This window comes from Cordyceps javanica, chromosome 1, assembly GCF_051103115.1.
Source record: "Cordyceps javanica chromosome 1, complete sequence".
In the NCBI taxonomy this organism is placed as follows: Eukaryota; Fungi; Ascomycota; class Sordariomycetes; order Hypocreales; family Cordycipitaceae; genus Cordyceps; species Cordyceps javanica.
In genome coordinates, this window is record NC_139295.1 from 2,466,376 (window position 1) to 2,484,425 (window position 18,050).

Consider the following 18,050-nt stretch of genomic DNA (forward strand, 5'->3'; position numbering starts at 1 on the left):
CTACCAGTACCACTAGGCTGCGCCTTGACCGTGACAGTGACATTCACAGTTACGTATAGTCGCTGTCGCCTCACCTGTCGACAGATGGACACAAAAGGTTTCCCCTCCAAAGGTTTCCTGATAGTGCCTAGAGCATCTCCAAAAGAAGAAATACGATAGACTTGCGGATCGATGTCATATATCAAGAATAAAAAAATATGCACTCCCTTTCATTTTACCGGAAGAACGTAAGGATATCAACAAGTCAAAATCTACCTAGGTACATCTTGCGATGGGTCGGTTCCTCCTTATCCCTAACGGCTAGTTCCATTTTCTTGCCCTTATTTCTGGGGTTCAATCATCATGGGGAGCTTGCTGATGCCATTAGAAAGGAAATTGTTCCACGTCTGGCAAGAGTACGATCTGCGCAGTCAAGAGGAGCTGCTCAGCGCCCTGGCTTGGCTACAAGCGGGGGCGGCGATGCACAGCCACGAAACAAATACTGAGTACGTATTGTATGCATGCTTCCAGAGTTTACCCAAGATGAGTGAAATGGGTTCTCTTCTCTGTTTCCGTCATATCATTATTTGCTCAAGTCTGAGTATTCACAAAAAGCAGAAAAAGGTACGGTTTGTACAATCGATGCCCACGCCGAGACCACCGTTAAACGCCAACCGCCAGCACCTCCGATACGCCGACAAAAAGAAACGAAAATATTGCTGCGCTTCTTTGAACAACGTGAATAAATGTCACCAGAATTCCATGCTTCGTTTCTCTTCATGTGTTCCTTGGATATTCCTCTCGTTGGCCCCCTCATTTTTCGAAATCAGTGGCCAAATGCTTTATAGTACAGCGAACCGAGACCGACCAGTACGTTTTCCCAGAGGTCGTGTGTGCGCCGCCAGAGCTCAAGCTTCCACGGCCGCGGCTCCCTGTATCCGTGTTTGAAATTCGGCTCCGAATACGACGTGTAGTGCTCCATGTTTGCTCGCCGCCCTGTTCTCTCACGTTAGCCATCATCACCACGCGGTGCACCGGGCTCCAATTGTCCGCACTGGATCTTTCTTGTCTTGTGTCGAGAGCTAAAAATGATGGTGTTTTTGAAAAGCAAAAAAACACACAGCTTTTGATCTTCCTATTATTAAATACGTATGTAGCAAAAGCTGCAGAGCTGATCTAAACTCCCTTCGCATGAGGTGCACATGACGAAGCGCATGCCGTCCGACGACACTCTCCGGTGCACGGCCCCACTGCTCCGTCACCTGCTCCCGCTTCAATGGAACGTTCAGGCACGTCGACGAGCCGCCCGCCATGCACAAAGTAATTCGTGTCTGCCGTTGCTGAATAAGTTCTTTCTTTTTCTCCGATTCATGGCTGTAAATAATACAAAATGTGCAAACTTTTGCTCGTGGTGGCTGTGACGGCAAGGTGACGTCATGCACTCTTTGTATCATCCGGAGCGCAAACGCCGCCAGAACGTGGTAATCTGCCAATACCAATATCCATATACATATATGCAGTACGATAATCTGAATTTTCAGTGATAAAAGTCACGCGACCAGTCTATTGTCGATATCAGAGGCTGTCAAGGAGCCACTTGCAAGATCTGCAGCGAGCCGAAGACGCTGCAGGGCCCTGACACGGGAGAGCCTCCAACTAGAAACCAATCTTATAGCTTGGAACCGGATGCGTGACTGCATAGGCAGTGCTTTGTAGCCGCTACCACTAACACTGGCTGCGGAAATTCTGCTGGCAGGCAAGCAAAGCCATTGAACTGCCATCGTCGATCGCTAGTTGGGCCCAAGATGGTAGCCTTGCTCTACTCGGTCTTCATGATGTAATTATTACGGCGCTTTTGCTCACTTTGAAGTACTGAGGATATTGTGATTTAATTACTGGACAGGTGCAGGGCAGCTCCAGATATATCTGCATAGGTCCAGTCGCCCATGATGTCATATAAGACTCCATGCTCGACTTTTGAATTCAATGGTGATAGATATTTAAACATCTCCATCACGCATACAGGCCGCTGAAATTGTCCGCCTCACTCTTCATATATTCAAAGAATCCCACATTGATATAATTCATCATGTCCCACAATAGCCATGGTACAAAGGTAACGCACACCTCTACGCTGGCTCTGCCACACGACATCTACTTACATGACCTCGAACAGGTTGACCTTGGTCACAAGGCTCCCCAACTAAATGAGCGCGCTGGTGTCGTCGCCGACGACTCCCTCGCCGCCGAGTCCTACCGCAAGGATGGCGAGTTTGCCAAGAATGCCGGCGCCGAGCCCGAGCAGTTTCAAAACGACAAAAATATTGGCAGTGCCCCCAAGGCGGCGCAACAGGCCAACGGCGGCACGGCGCCCTCTTATGTCGTTGACACACAACTGCAGGACCGGAGCGGCCCCCACGGCAAGAACATTCGCGAGGAGGGCTTTGATCACCCGGACAATCAGGATGGCCTCAAGCGCGCGTTGCAGTCAGAGCCCGGTTCGGAGGACGACCCCAGCCGCCTGGCGGAGCAGCAGATGCAGGGGCGTAATGCCATTCCCGGCGCGGCACCACCTGTGCGGAACACTGCGGGGGGCAACAGTTTTGAGAATCTTGACTCCAACACAGCTTCCTAATGTATGGTTGCAATGATATGGATAGCATGTCAATACTACACAAAAAAAGTAAACTTTAGAGCAATGTTGTCGTGGAAATCCGACTCAAGAGTGCATGTCGCCGAACCGGCTCATACGATTCAGTCAGGAAAAACAAGGTTCCAAAGATGACTGGTATACTGAAAGCTCAATATCATATAACTATTCATTCATTCGGTTGCCTAGAAACGTTTGTGCCCAATTGGTGCAGATGGGGTGTGCGCCGGATACTATGGAGCCTGTGCTAGGCATCAGTATTCCGGACAGCGGGTGGCGTTGGGGAGACGAATATGAAGTGCGTGTCCGCCTTGCCTCAGACTATCAAGATGGTTTTTACATGCACGATACGAGTCCTACAGAGCCTGCAATAAATTCAGTCCATGAATCTTCTCGGTTGAAGGAGCTCATGTCAGATACGACAACTATACCTCGATCCAACGCTAGAAGCTGCACTCGTCCGCTCGGAATGATGCTGCAGGGCTGTCTCGCCTGGTACAGGCGCCAAAGGAGCCGATCAGAGAAGGAGAAGAAGAGGCCTTGCAGCGATTCGACGCTGGTACCAAATAACGAGGTCGATGAGTTCAGCATGAAGATGGGCTCTATACCAATCGACGGCCCTGGCCACCGCCAATGTCAGCCCACGCCACCACAGCCAGCTGCGGCAGCAAGCCAGATCACCGAACCGCAAAGGTTTTGCAAGTACAGCTCGGAATTCGACAGGCGGAAATGGGGAGAGCTACAGCCGCAGGTGGTGCCTACCGACATGGTGTTGAAGCGTGTCAAGTTGTCGACCCTGGACAGCTCGTCATTGCATGGCAGCCTGGTAGTGGCAGCTCATGGCTGAGACGCACCTCGATGACAGCGCAGCATGGCCATCCCATACATCCCATACAAGCCCTTCCTTTCTCAAGAGCACGATACCCCCCATTCCCTACTTGTTCGCCCGGATATGGATTTACGGCGCTTGGAAATTGACAGGCGTTGAGTGGTTTTTCGCGGATAGATCTAGGGTACGCGCGGGCCCTAAGTACCTTAAATCTGCTCCATCGGGCAAAGACGGGCGTAAGCGCCATGACGTCAAATGAGCCAGATGAGAGGGAGAGTTTGGAGACTATGACGGAGATGAAGGAATCCAGGAGGCGAAGAGAAAAATTGTAAATTTGAATCGGTAGAGATAAGACCAAGATATATATTCTCTCAGCATGCCAACCGCGTCTTGCACCAAGTATTGCCCTTTGTCCGTTGCTGTCGGATGCCAAACCCAGGTTATGTACCCGGTACACGCCAAACAAAGCCACACGGTGCACCAGCCGGGTACATGCAAAGTACTCAATACGAGCGTAAAGCTTGCTGCCTGACTGGCTCGGACGCACCGTCACCGTCGAGACTGCGGCTTATCAGCAGTCAAAGAACCAAAATTTTGAGGGGCGGCGCCCCACCAAAAAAGAAAAATCACCCCGCCTATGAATCCAAGCAAAATTTCAGCGGCCACCGAATTTTATGTTGCGTCTCTCTCCTCCTCCTCCAGCATCCACCATCACCACCCGGGGACCCGTCATTCTTTGCTGAATATCCAGGTGTCCTTGCTCTATCTGGCGTCAAGATACCACAGGAGACTCGAATGTTTCACTATTCCTCGAGTCCCAGCTCGCAAAGTTTGTGAAACTCTTTGCCAACACCCACCCCGCCACAAGGAAAAAACCCCGCCACTTCACCACCTTCCACCCTCCCTCACCACAAGAAAAAAACCCAAAACAACCGCCAATATGCCTTCCGCCTCCAAGGAGAAGAGACTCGCCAAGAAGGCCGCCGAGGGCAAGCTGAAGAACAAGTCGGGCACCAGCACGCCCAAGGGCAAGCCCGAGCTCGATGCCAACGGCAACCCCATCCAGGGCGACGGCCCCGCCACCACCGACATGGACGAGGTCAAGCGTCTGACGGACCAGATGGACAAGCACGGCATCTCGGACCGCGTCACGACCGGCGTCCTCTCCTCGACCGCCACCAGCAAGGACGTCAAGATCACCTCGACCAGCTTGGTCTTCCACGGCCGCGTCCTCATCACCGACTCGACACTCGAACTCTCCTACGGCCGCCGGTACGGTCTCCTCGGTGAGAACGGCTGCGGTAAATCCACTCTGCTCCGCGCCATTGCGGCTCGCGAATTCCCCATCCCCAACCACCTGGACATCTACCTGCTCAACGAGGGTGCCCCTCCCTCCGAGCATGGTGCCCTGGAGTGGGTCGTCAAGGAGGCTGAGGCCGAGATGGACCGTCTCGACAAGATGGCCGAGAAGCTGCTCGAGGAAGAGGGCCCGGAAAGTCTTGTCCTGATTGATCTCTATGAGGTAAAGTAACCGACAGTCATACGTGTACCGGTATCAATGCTAACACATGGCAGCACATGGACCGCATGGATCCCTCCACCTTTGCCACCCGTGCGTCCCTGATTCTCACCGGTCTCGGCTTCAACAAGAAGACCATCCACAAGAAGACCAAGGACATGTCTGGTGGTTGGAGAATGCGTGTCGCCTTGGCCAAGGCTCTGTTCGTCAAGCCCTCGGTCCTGCTCCTAGACGACCCCACTGCCCATTTGGACCTCGAAGCCTGCGTGTGGCTGGAAGAGTACCTCAAGAAGTGGGATCGCACTCTTGTCCTGGTCTCCCACTCGATGGATTTCCTCAACGGTGTCTGCAACAACATGATTGACATGCGCGGAACCCAGCTCCAGTACTACGGTGGTAACTACGACTCATACTCCAAGACCCGTGCCGAAAACGAGACGAACCAGATGAAGGCCTACCACAAGCAGCAGGAAGAAATCGTTCACATCAAGAAGTTCATTGCCAGTGCCGGTACCTACGCCAACTTGGTGCGCCAGGCCAAGTCGCGCCAGAAGATTCTCGACAAGATGGAGGCCGACGGCTTCATCCAGCCCGTCCAGGCCGACCGCGTCTTCACGTTCCGCTTCGCCGATGTCGACAAGCTGCCGCCGCCCGTCCTGTCGTTTGACGACGTCACGTTCTCGTACTCTGGCAACCCCGAAGATGACCTGTACCGCAACCTCGACCTCGGCTTCGACATGGACTCGCGTACTGCCCTGGTCGGCCCCAACGGTGTTGGCAAGTCCACTCTGCTCCGCCTCATGACCGGCAAGCTGTCCCCCACTGGCGGCTCCGTGACGCGCCACACCCATTTGAAGCTGGGTCTGTACTCGCAGCACAGCGCCGAGCAGCTAGACCTGACCAAGTCCGCCCTGGACTTTGTCCGCGACAAGTACAGCGAGAAGTCGCAGGACTACCAGTTCTGGCGCCAGCAGCTCGGCCGCTACGGCCTGACTGGCGAGTCGCAGACTGCTCTCATGGGCACGCTGTCCGAGGGCCAGCGCAGCCGTGTGGTGTTTGCCCTGCTGGCGATTGAGTCGCCCAACATGCTTTTGCTGGACGAGCCTACCAACGGTCTGGATATTCCCACCATTGACAGTCTGGCGGACGCCATCAACGCCTATAGCGGAGGTGTCGTTGTCGTTTCTCACGATTTCCGACTTTTGGACAAGATTGCCAAGCAGATTCTGGTGTGCGAGAACCAGACGATCCAGACCTGGGACGGCAGCATTGGCGAGTACAAGAACTACCTCCGCAAGAAGATGATTTCTGCGGGTGCTGTCTAAGGCAGAGAGGAGAGATTTAAAAGAAAAGATTTCAGCTTTCTCGACTGTTTTGCTTTTTTCTTGGTACTGGATACACCATAAAGGGTTATGACGTGCATGATACGGGCTGGGTTGCATATAGAATCAAAAGGGTACAAATGTTTTTGCCCCATACGAGATGAATTGGTAAAAAGACTGGAAAGAAGAAATGTGAGATGGGATCACAGGGGTACACGAGCGGCGGCTTGCCTGATGGAACACAGCCCTTTTTTCTTTTTTTTTAATGATCTAGAAGTAGAAGGCCGGGGCATGACCGTTGATACCCCCCAAGTGGCGGAGAAACAGCCTGCATGCATGACACGGGCCTTTTATTTTGTTGTTTCATAGGAATAGACTTTATAGTTCAATTATCCTATTTGTTTTTGGTTTTACTTGTTCTTTTTCTTCTTCTTCTTGACTTGCTATTTTACTATCAGGGCGAATCTGAAAGGAAATCATCAAGAAAACTGTTGGCAGTGTAAGACGGCGTGAGTCAGAACGAGGTGCAGACTAACTAGTGTAGCTCTCGCCGTGTTGGTGGAGCAGGGCTGCCTTGTCTTTTACATTTTGGAGAACTAAGTACCTAGGTAGTCTCTCTGTTGAGGTAGTAAAGTATAAGAACCTTGGTAAAGCGCAACAGCCTGCCGGGTCCATGTGGCCGTGAATCGCCGAGGCAAGCTCCGTCGTATCGAATCATATTTGGCCGTCTGTATCCATCATATACATCGTAAAAGTTTCTTTCGTCTCTCCGAAATGGAAGAGACACCCGATGCGATGCCGCCGCCGCCACTGGCCGCCAACATGACCATCCGCCGCGGCACGACCGCCGACGCTGCGGCCATCAGCCAGGCGCACTACGAGGCGCTGGACCGGTTCCACGAGTTTTACGGGACCTTTTTCAAGACGCACCCGCGCGACCTCATACCGGCCATGACGGAACGGGCGTTTGCCAAGACGAAGCCGGCGCAAGTCTTTTACGTGGCGGAGGAGGAGGAGGAGGAGCAAAGGCAGCAGCAGCAGGGAGAAGGCAAGGGTGGAGGTGATGTTGTTGGATTTGTGCGGTATAGTATCGAGGAGGCCAGGACTAGTGAGAAGGAAGACAAGGAGGAGGAGGAGGACAAGGACAAGACGAAAGAGGGACAAGGAGAGGAATCGCCGTTTGCGTGTAAAGATGCGCTGCGGGAGGTGTGGAAGGCGTTTGGCGAGGCGCAGGCCAAGAGGGACGCAATGGCGGAAGATGCTGCCAAGGGGCAGCGGCACATGTGTAAGTTGTTTCCCTTTTTGTCCATCATGATGTTTCTTCTTGCGCTGCACAGTGCACGTTTTGGGGAGGGGACGCAGCTTGGTATCCGGCACCCAAGGAGACAAACACACACAAACACACACAAGCACACACACACACACACACACACACACACACACACACACACACACCGAAGTAGAGAGAGAGAGAGAGAGGAGACAAAGCTGACAGTTTTTTGTGCAATGCTATAGGGATCCAACATCTCATGATCCGGCCGTCGCATCAGCGTCGGGGCGTCGGGGCGGCGCTCTTGTCGACGGCGCTGCGACGGGCCGACGCCGAGGGGATCCCGGCGGTCATCGTGTCGTCGGCCGAGTCGGTGGGCCTGTACCGGAAGCTCGGGTTCGTGTCACTAGGGAGCTTCCGGCTGGACAACGGGTACTGGGCGCGGGAGGCGGCGCGGGCTCTGCCGCCGGGCGAGGAGGGCGAGAGGCTGGTGGAGCGGTACGACGGGGTGTTTGAGGTGGAGGACGTCATGGTGCGAGAGGCGGCGGCGGCGGCGGGTGAAAAGTAGGATTGGTTTGTGCGGCAGGCGCTTACTTCGGGATGGATGTACTGAGACGACTTGCATTGTGTTGGGGATTGTCGTGCATGTTGTAGTGAATCGCGAGAGAGCGCGGGATTATTAGTGTTGTGGTGGTGATGGAGGTGTCAGCTAGGCGATGCATGTCAGCGGCAGATGCTGTGCTGAGGCGAGTGAGAAGAGAAACAAGAATAATAATGATGAATCCATCTGTAGACAGCAAGACAAATTTTTGGCTACGCGGGAAGCTACGAAGCAGGGGAGCTTATTGTTAGTTATGTGATAATCACAGATGGTGAATCGTTGGTGTCGGATAGGGTAGCCTAGGCCACACGGCCTGGGCGACAAGTCCTGATTGTATTCCAGGGTATTTGGAAAAAAGGATGCGTAGGGGACTTCTGGGGATGTACTACCAGTAGGGCAGCGTCGTGTGCGAGTGGTGCTTGGGGGAGGGGGGGGGGATGAGGATATTTTGGTCCATGCAGAGAGAGAGAAGCTGTGTGTATGCGTGTATGCCGGTTGGGATGGTTCTCCTCGTGCAGACTGATGGGCAGATTTTTGCGGCGGCAGCCAGACAAGTAGACAAGCAGCAGAATTTTTCTTTTCTTCTTAAATTTTTGGATTTGAGCATGCTCCCCCCCCTTGATTGCGTGCGTTGCTTGGTCATGACTGGTAATCAGTACGGAGTACCTCCGTACATGCTCAGTACATTGCCGTGGGAGGTTTGTTGGGGAGAGATGTGAAGGGTGTGTGGTTGATGGCCTGCAGGTGCCTGGCAGGGATGGGTTTCACAGGGGTTGGTGGTGGATGCGGGGAGTTTGGGGGGTTCGGGAAGAGCGGGAGAGTAATAACCCAGGTTATAGATTGTTTGCATTTTTGTTTTCTTCTTCTTCTTCTTCTTCTTCTTCTTCTTCGTTGTGCTCTCTCCTTTTTATTTCGCAGAGGTCGAGTTCCCTGCGCTGCGCCATCAGTTGATGGTTGGCCATGTAGGTAAGAAGACAGAGAGGGTGGCGTCCGGGGAAAGGCTTTGGAGGGGGTTGGATTTGTCTGTCCAAATACACGCACACACACGTATAATGCTATAGAATGAGAGAGAGAGAGAGAGAGAGAGAGAGAGTTTGACAGTGTAGAATGATAAGATGAAAAAAAAAAGCAAATTCGAGTCAGATTATTCAAGCCAGATTAGTTAGTATAGTAGATTGCTTGCCCTGCTGGGGCGGCGATGGGTGGCAAACAAGGCGGGTGACTGAGCGGACGTTGCAGGAATCTATTAATCAGTACTCCCTATAGAGGACTAGAGATGACCATGGACAAGTCTCAGCACTGGTATAATAGTGGCATCCATCAGCTGCAGTGGTATAGAGTACTTGGGATGGTCTCGGGCCATGGCCACCCTTGCCGGGAGACGAGGGATGGATGGATGGATGGGATAGGTAAAGTGAGATTCGGTGTCGCACTGCATATAATTGGTAGAAGCAAGGATCGATAACTTTGCTGAGCAGTATACTCTGATTTTCCTCTAATTTTTCCCTTCGATTTCCTTCGATTTCCTTCTTTCTTTTTCTTCGTTCTTTATTCAAGTCATCGTATCTTGGGTACTACGTACTTACAGAGTACCGTACAAGTATATGGCCTTGATGCTGCCATCTCATATTTATTCCATCATGTCCTTTTCTTTTCTCGGTCAAAACCCCCCCGTTAAACGACAAAAACACCCCATCGTAACCCGTCATGACCACAAAACAGAAACAGTCGGTTCGCCACGCCACTCTCCACTCTCCACCGCTGGCACCACCACCATCGTGACCACCATCACCGCCGCACCATCACCATCCACTCACTACCAGTACTCGACTGCTGCTACGGTAGCCCAACTCCCCGCTCGGTTCGAAAACAAATATGAAAACAAAGGGCGACCGATCCATACGCCCAGCAATAACAAAAGGAAATATCATGTCCTGCACCCGACGGCCAAAGCAAGATGGCCAAGCAGTTATCAGTACCCTGAAGTTGGTTGGCTATTCAGTACTACCTACCATCCTAGGTAGGTACCAAGGTATCCAGCCAGGGTGCCAGGCAGCCAGGCCAGGCGGGTACATACATACCTCTTCCGTACCTAAGGCAGGCACGGAATACTTACTTATAGCAAGGTAGCAAAGATGTACTGGTTCGGCTTCCCTTCAATCTGTCACTCCATGTACTCCATACAGATTAACCTAATACTTACCTATCCGTCTTTATTATGCCTTGTCTTGACCATCCCCAGAAAGGCGCCTTTTTGTCGTTTGTCGTGACTGTTTCTCGCTACACTCCACACCTCTTTTTTTCTTCCCATCGCCCTCCCACACCTTGTCAGTCCTTGTTATATCTTTTCTATTTTCTATTTTTAAATCTTCTTGTTGGATTGACTTGGCCTTCATCTCCTCCATCTTTCCCCCCTCTCTCTTTTCCTCTCTCTCTCTCTCCTACCCCCTCTCTCTCCCTTCCCTTTCCCCCCTTGCCTACCCACCACCCTCCACTCAGGTACCGAACCGTCCGAACTACGCCCCAGCCGCCACCTGTCGCCGACATCACCACATTGACCACCACGCCCTCACCACTGACAAACGGAGGGGGGGAGTCACCTTTGCAAACAAACTCTCCTACATCCCCCGGCTCATGTCATTGGAATTATTGAATATTCTTCATTGTTGATTCTTGGCTTCCAATTCGTCGCCAGTATATAAATATTCTCCTTTCTTTCCGACATTTTTTTTTTTCGCTGCCGATTCCTTGGTGACACCATCTCGGGGTTAAGAAAACACACACACACACACACCAGAACCAAGGCAACGCGCGCATCGGGCCAATTCCCTCATAGGCCCGTCAGATTTTTTTTTCACTTCCTCTTGGCCAGTTTGCCTCGGGCCATCACGCCACCAATCCTCATCCATTCATTTAGCCCTTCAACTACCAAAAGATTAAAAAAAAAGAGAAAAGAAAAGAAAAGAAATGAATGGCCACTTTCGCTCCCACGGCCTGCCCCGGCTGCATCCCGATGAAGCAGATGATGATGATGATGCTGCCACTACTGCCGCTACTACTCCTACAGTGACTGGTACCAAGGACCGAGACAGACCCAACCACCATGAACGCGACGTGATGATGAATCAAGGGAGCGACACCATCTCTGCGACAACTGCTCGTCGCATCCGCACAACTACGACGGGCTCCAGCTCCAGCACCACCACGTCTAGCAACACCACCGCGCACCGACTCTCCACCTTCAGCCTTCGCTCGCCCACTCGCGCCCCGGCCCAACACCATCCTCCTGCTGGTGCTTCTGGTGCTGGTGCTGGTGCTCCTCCTCCTTCTGCTTTGCCCACGACTGACTCTGTCGTCGTTTCCGCTTCCTCCTCCTCTTCCTCCTCTCCATCCATCGCCGGACATCATCACCACCATCGCCACCACCATCATCGCCACCATCACCACCATCACCATCCTGACGCGACCCCCGGCTCTACCACCTCAAATACCGCCTCCCATCACCACCACCACCACCATCACCATCACCACGCGCAGCCTTCGCCCGCAACCTCAACCTCAGCCTCGCGACAGCACAACCATCATCACCACCACCACCACCACCATCATCAGAATCAGACTCAGAATCAGAGCAGCAGTCTTCCCGCCCCCTTTGCTACCGCGCCTGCGCACTCGTCCCTTGCCGCGGCGGCCACGCCCGCATCAACCTCTTCCACCATGACGGGCGCTCCTGCTCCTGGTGGCCTGCCGCCCTTGGGTCCTGGCGCGGCGTCGCCCAACACAAATCATCACCAGCATCATTCTCATCACCAGTCCACCCCGGCGCGCCCTCACTCTCCGCTGCGTCCCTCCTCCGGCTATTACCCGCCCGCCGCCGATGCTCATCACCCACCGCGCGACTCCAAGCCTCCCGGCAGCTTCTACGATCCCCTTACCGATACCACAATGAAGGAGCGCGCCAGAGTCTCGGACTCGTGGCATAATCCTCCCCCTTCGGCTTCACCCAAGGTAACGAATTTGTTTTTTCCTCCTCTTCATCTAGTCTATTTCATTCATCTACGCAATCATCAATCCATCTCGCCGTGTTTGATATTTTTTTTTTGGCACTGGCCAATCTCCAGATGAACCCTCTTTCCCCCCTTCCTTCCCTTGCCCGTTTCCATTGCGCGCGCGCTGCTTTCCATGTCGCGCCCACAAAAATCCCCATTCATCTCAATTGTCCATCTTTTCGCTTTCCTCCTAGTGCCTGTGCACAAGGCCAGCAAAGCCATCAGGGCCATTTCGTCCTACAATTTGCATCAGTACCACCGCAGCAAATTTCTTGCTCGCCAATTCTTCATCGCCACCATCAACTCTTCACCACCCCCCATCCATCCTCATCCATCCCCATCCATCCTTGTCTATCCTCATTCCCATCCTCCTGTCCTGCCATTCTGCACACGGCCTCGGACACGCGGCATTCCCCTACAATGTACTAACCCCCTCGGCAGAGTCGCGAAACCTACCCCTACCACCAGCCGTCATCTTCCGAAACCCATCAGTCCTCGTATTATAACGGTCATTATTCGTCTTCTCGAGACTCGCGTCCATCCCCATCCTATACGCGGCCAAGGAGCCCGCTGACGCACTCCCATCCCAACCTGGCTGCCGACTCTCACAGTCCTCCTAGTAGGCAATCACACATGGCTTCCCCTACCCATCGCCATGCTCCCCTCAGCTCAACCCCCAATGGCTCGGCTACCTTGCTCAACAAGTCGGACTTGAGAGGCGTCTCGCCCCTAAGACCCGTCGCTCCTCCCCCCTCAAGTGTAAGTGCCCACCACCGCCCTGCATCCCGCTATGAAACCACGCAAACCTCAACCATCTGCTAACGCCGCGTAGACACCAAGCCGTGCCGACCCCATGTCCTTTTCCAACATTCTCTCCAGCGCCGAGCCCGCCAGGCCCAAGTCGCCACCGCCGGCCATCGCTCCCACTCCCGCTCCCGAGCCCCGTCTCAAGGAGCTAAACGATGATACAGAGGTTGAAAAAGATGCCGAGACCGAGACCGAACCTCCAATCAAGGGCGCTGACACATCTGTGGTCAAGAAAAAGGCCAGCAGGCGCTCCACAAAGGGCAGAGCCTCTGACATTCGCGACGCCGAGGCGCCCAAGAGCCGTCGATCTTCGTCGAGAAAAGAGTCCACCTCTCGTGGCGCCTCGAAACGCCAAGCTGATGGCCAGCCCAAGCCCAAGACTTGGTCCCCCGAAATGGAAAAGAAGATTTCCAACTATGAGGACAAGATTGACAATGAAACTACCGCTCTCGATCCCAACGAGTTTGACGAGACCGACTACAAGCAGCGTGCCCAGAAGCGCCGTCGTCTCATGGACCAAGTTGACTCTCGGCAGCAGATTCTGCGCCGCGATGACTTTAGTGAGAAGCAGAGCAAGCGCCTCCTTGAGCATGCCGAGCTCGGCAAGAGACGCTACGACGACATGTACTACGACACCGCTCTCCAGGAGGTTCGTGACCAGGAAGTCTTCGCCGAAAAGGAGCGCAAAAAGGACATGCAGCGCAAGCGTCGTCGCGAAAAGTCCATGGCCGTCACAATGGAACTTAAGGAAGCTGCCCTTGCGCGCGCCGAGGCTGCCGAAGACGAAGAGGAGCGCCAGAAGCATCTTCGCGACGCCGAGCGTGCCAGCAAAAAGGCCCAGCAGACCAAGCTCATCCTCCAAAAGGGCATTAAGGGTCCTGCCCGCAACCTCGAGATGAGCTTCGACGGCTCCATGTCCAGCTTTGTTGCCTCTGACGCCGAGTCTGGTAAGAAGAAGGGCCGTGGCGGCTCCCGCCCCAAAAAGTCCAAGGAGCAGAAGCAGGCTGAAAAGGACTCTGCCGCTGCCGCCCAGGCGGCTATTGACGCTGGCGAAGAGCTTCCCGCCAAGGAAGAGAGCAAGGTCCGCATCAAGATAAAGGGCCGTTCCAAGAAAGACGGCGGCAAGGAAAAGGACAAGGCCGAAGGCAAGGAAAAGGTCGACGAGGTCCCCGAGGCTGAGAAGAAATTCATCTCCAAGGGTTACAACCAAATCTATGACCAGATTTGGCGCGACATGGCACGCAAGGACGTCAACAAGACCTTCAAGCTCGCTGTCGACTCGTACGCCACCAAGAGCTCCAACCTCAAAAAGACGGCCATTCTCGCCTCCAAGGAAGCCAAACGATGGCAGCTCCGCACCAACAAGGGCACCAAGGACCTGCAGGCCCGCGCCAAGCGTGTCATGCGTGACATGATGGGCTTCTGGAAGCGCAACGAACGTGAGGAGCGTGACTTGCGCAAGGCCGCCGAGAAGCAGGAGCTTGAAAATGCCAGAAAGGAGGAAGCTGAGAGGGAGTCGGCCCGTCAAAAGAGAAAGCTCAACTTCCTCATCTCGCAGACCGAATTGTACTCTCACTTCATCGGCAAGAAGATCAAGACGGACGAGGTCGAGCGCAGCACGGACAATCCCGAGATTGCTCAAGACGGCGCCGCCGTTCCCGAGAAGAAGATGGACATTGCCGAGCCGACCGGTCCCGTCGGTGGCAAGGTCACCAACTTTGAGGATCTCGACTTTGACGCCGAGGACGAGTCGACTCTTCAGGCTGCCGCCATGGCCAATGCCCAGAATGCCATTGCCGAGGCCCAGCAAAAGGCCCGCGAGTTCAACCAGCAGGGCCTCGACATGGACGACGAGGGGGAGATGAACTTTCAAAACCCTACCGGCCTCGGCGAGGTGGAGATTGAGCAGCCCAAGCTCCTCAACGCCCAGCTCAAGGAGTACCAGCTCAAGGGTCTCAACTGGCTTGTCAACTTGTACGAGCAGGGCATCAACGGTATCCTTGCCGACGAAATGGGTCTCGGAAAGACGGTTCAGTCCATTTCCGTCATGGCCTACCTGGCCGAGAAGCACGACATTTGGGGTCCTTTCCTCGTCGTCGCCCCCGCCTCCACCCTGCACAACTGGCAGCAGGAAATCGTCAAGTTTGTGCCCGAGTTCAAGATTCTCCCCTACTGGGGCAGCGCCGCGGATCGCAAGGTCCTCCGAAAGTTTTGGGACCGCAAGCACTCGACGTATCGCAAGGACGCTGCTTTTCACGTTTGCGTTACCTCGTACCAGCTGGTCGTGTCCGACGTTGCCTACTTCCAAAAGATGAGGTGGCAGTATATGATTCTTGATGAGGCACAGGCCATCAAGAGCTCGCAGAGTTCGCGTTGGAAGTCGCTGCTCGGCTTCCACTGCCGCAATCGTCTGCTGCTGACCGGTACCCCCATCCAGAACAACATGCAGGAACTCTGGGCTCTGCTGCATTTCATCATGCCGTCGCTCTTCGACTCGCACGACGAGTTTAGCGAATGGTTCTCCAAGGACATTGAGTCTCATGCGCAGAGCAACACCAAGCTCAACGAGGACCAGCTCAAGCGTCTGCACATGATCTTGAAGCCCTTTATGCTTCGTCGTGTCAAGAAGCATGTGCAAAAGGAGCTTGGCGACAAGATTGAACTCGACGTCTTTTGCAACCTTACCTACAGACAGCGCGCCATTTATGCCAACTTGCGAAACCAGATTAACATTATGGACCTCGTCGAGAAGGCGACCATGGGCGATGACCAGGACTCCGGTACGCTAATGAACCTGGTCATGCAGTTCAGAAAGGTTTGCAACCATCCGGACCTGTTTGAGCGCGCCGACGTCACTTCGCCCTACTCCTTTGGCTATTTTGCCGAGACCGCTTCCTTTGTCCGCGAGGGGAGCGAGGTAACTGTCGGCTACTCGTCGCGTAGCTTGATCGACTACAACCTCCCCTCGCTCGTCTGGAACGAGGGCGGCCGTCTCTACAAGGCGGGCACCGATAATCAAAAGGCAGGCTGGAGAAACAAAGCTCTCAATCACATGATGAATATCTGGACGCCGGAGAACATCAAGGCCAATACAGACGGGGACAAGGCCTTTTCTTGGCTGCGCTTCGCAGACGTCAGTCCTGGTGAGGTCTACAAGACTATGCACACTGGTGTATTTGATCGCGCCGCCGACGAATTAGCCAAGAGTGACCGCCTGAGCCAATTTGCTATTGCTTACGATGACGAAAACGAACACTTTTCGCCCGCTCACGCCCTATTCAAGATTACCGAGCGCAGCAACCGCAAGCCTCTGGCAGACATTACCAAGGACGGCATCATGTCGCGTCTGATGAATGTTTCCGGCGAGGCTTACGACGACAGCGGCATGGGTCGCCTAGATCTTGCCGGAAGACCTCGCGTCTCGGCGCCCCCGCTGGTCGCCTCCTCCAGCAAGGTCGAATCCAACAGAGAGGCTCAGAATGTCTTGTTCAATGTGCCCATTCGCAAGAAACTCTATGGCACGACGCCCAATGAGGAGCTGGCGCTGGTCCACCGCAAGGTGCCTTACAACCTGTATCCCCAGCGCAAGGTCTTGCCCGAGCCGGACAATGAGAAGAGGCGCTTCACCAACATTGATGTTCCTTCCATGCGCCGCTTTGTCACTGACAGTGGTAAGCTTGCCAAGCTGGACGAGCTACTGTTCAAACTCAAGAACGAGGGCCATCGTGTGCTGCTCTACTTCCAGATGACTCGCATGATTGATATGATGGAAGAGTACCTGACCTACCGCAACTACAAGTACTGCCGCCTCGATGGTTCCACCAAACTTGAGGACAGACGTGACACGGTCGCCGATTTCCAGACGCGTCCTGAAATCTTCATCTTCCTACTGTCTACTCGTGCTGGTGGTCTGGGCATCAACCTGACGTCTGCCGACACTGTCATCTTCTACGACTCGGATTGGAACCCCACCATTGATTCGCAAGCCATGGACAGAGCGCATCGTCTTGGTCAGACGAGACAGGTTACGGTGTACCGTCTCATTACTCGCGGCACCATTGAGGAGCGTATTCGCAAGCGGGCCATGCAAAAGGAAGAGGTGCAGCGTGTCGTCATCCAAGGTGGCGGTGCGAGCGTTGATTTCTCTGGCCGTCGCGCTCCAGAGAACCGCAACCGAGATATTGCCATGTGGCTGGCCGATGACGAACAGGCGGAGATGATTGAGCGCCGTGAAAAGGAGCTCCTCGAGTCGGGTGAGCTCGACGCCAAGAAAAAGAAGGGTGGCCGCAAGAAGAGGGCCGAGGCCCCGGCCAGTCTGGACGACATGTATCACGAGGGTAAGTCTTCATCTCCGAAAGATTGCGGACCAAGCATGCTGACATAGTCTAGGCGAGGGCCACTTTGACGATGGCAGCCGTGCTGGTGCTTCCGGCACCGCCACCCCGGCCGAAAGCGAACCTAAGAAGCGAGGCCGAAAGCCGGGCGGCAAAAAGGCTAAGACGGCCAAGCAAAGGTTGGCCATGGCTGACGGCATGGTTGACGGGTAATACAGGACTGGAACCGAGCAGGCTTATTTGTGTATCAACATAATACGGGTTACAGGAGCGGGGTTTGCATGTTTCGTGCTCTTCGGAGTAAAAGTTTGTTTGCCATGTTTTGGTTGTGTTTCTACACTCGCTGAGGTATTTCTTTGCCTTTACTTGATTCTGGGTTCTACGATGTTTATTGGTTTCGAGGATAAATAAATGGCGAGGAATACTGTACGCCTCGTATGGCGTGGCTGGGGCCGATGCAGCTTTTTTGGGTGCATGTATTAGTATTAGAAAGGGGAAGAAAAAAAAAGGACTGACTGAAAAAGAAGAAGGAATGATTAAACTTGATATGGACTGCTCAATACAATGCCTTTACATTTGTTGCACACGATTTGCACTTTCCAGGAATTGAGTGAATGGGAATCTGCATCACAAGTGAAGTGAATCTGAGCCGGGCAGCGAAACGGACAAGAATTCTCGCGGCCATTGCTC

At 53.8% G+C, this 18,050-nt stretch overlaps 4 protein-coding genes across 4 annotated transcripts; all 4 read left to right on the forward strand.

The window, feature by feature from the left end:
- Positions 1-2,068: 2,068 nt before the first annotated feature.
- On the forward strand, positions 2,069-2,614 carry V2A60_000745 (uncharacterized protein; the record flags this gene model as incomplete). Its single annotated transcript, XM_083252112.1, has 2 exons — positions 2,069-2,095; positions 2,156-2,614. The coding sequence occupies 2 exons, from the start codon at positions 2,069-2,071 to the stop codon at positions 2,612-2,614; spliced, it is 486 nt and encodes a 161-aa protein (XP_083108238.1).
- Positions 2,615-4,398: 1,784 nt separating this feature from the next.
- On the forward strand, positions 4,399-6,302 carry V2A60_000746 (ATP-binding cassette family ATPase ARB1; the record flags this gene model as incomplete). The annotated part of the gene is made up of 2 exons (XM_083252113.1): positions 4,399-4,980; positions 5,034-6,302. The coding sequence occupies 2 exons, from the start codon at positions 4,399-4,401 to the stop codon at positions 6,300-6,302; spliced, it is 1,851 nt and encodes a 616-aa protein (XP_083108239.1).
- A 771-nt stretch (positions 6,303-7,073) lies between these two features.
- On the forward strand, positions 7,074-8,137 carry V2A60_000747 (GNAT family N-acetyltransferase; the record flags this gene model as incomplete). Its single annotated transcript, XM_083252114.1, has 2 exons — positions 7,074-7,584; positions 7,815-8,137. The coding sequence occupies 2 exons, from the start codon at positions 7,074-7,076 to the stop codon at positions 8,135-8,137; spliced, it is 834 nt and encodes a 277-aa protein (XP_083108240.1).
- Positions 8,138-11,137: 3,000 nt separating this feature from the next.
- On the forward strand, positions 11,138-17,573 carry V2A60_000748 (chromatin-remodeling ATPase INO80; the record flags this gene model as incomplete). The annotated part of the gene is made up of 4 exons (XM_083252115.1): positions 11,138-12,178; positions 12,661-12,978; positions 13,052-17,363; positions 17,416-17,573. 4 exons carry the CDS (start codon positions 11,138-11,140, stop codon positions 17,571-17,573), a joined length of 5,829 nt encoding a protein of 1,942 aa, XP_083108241.1.
- Positions 17,574-18,050: the final 477 nt, after the last annotated feature.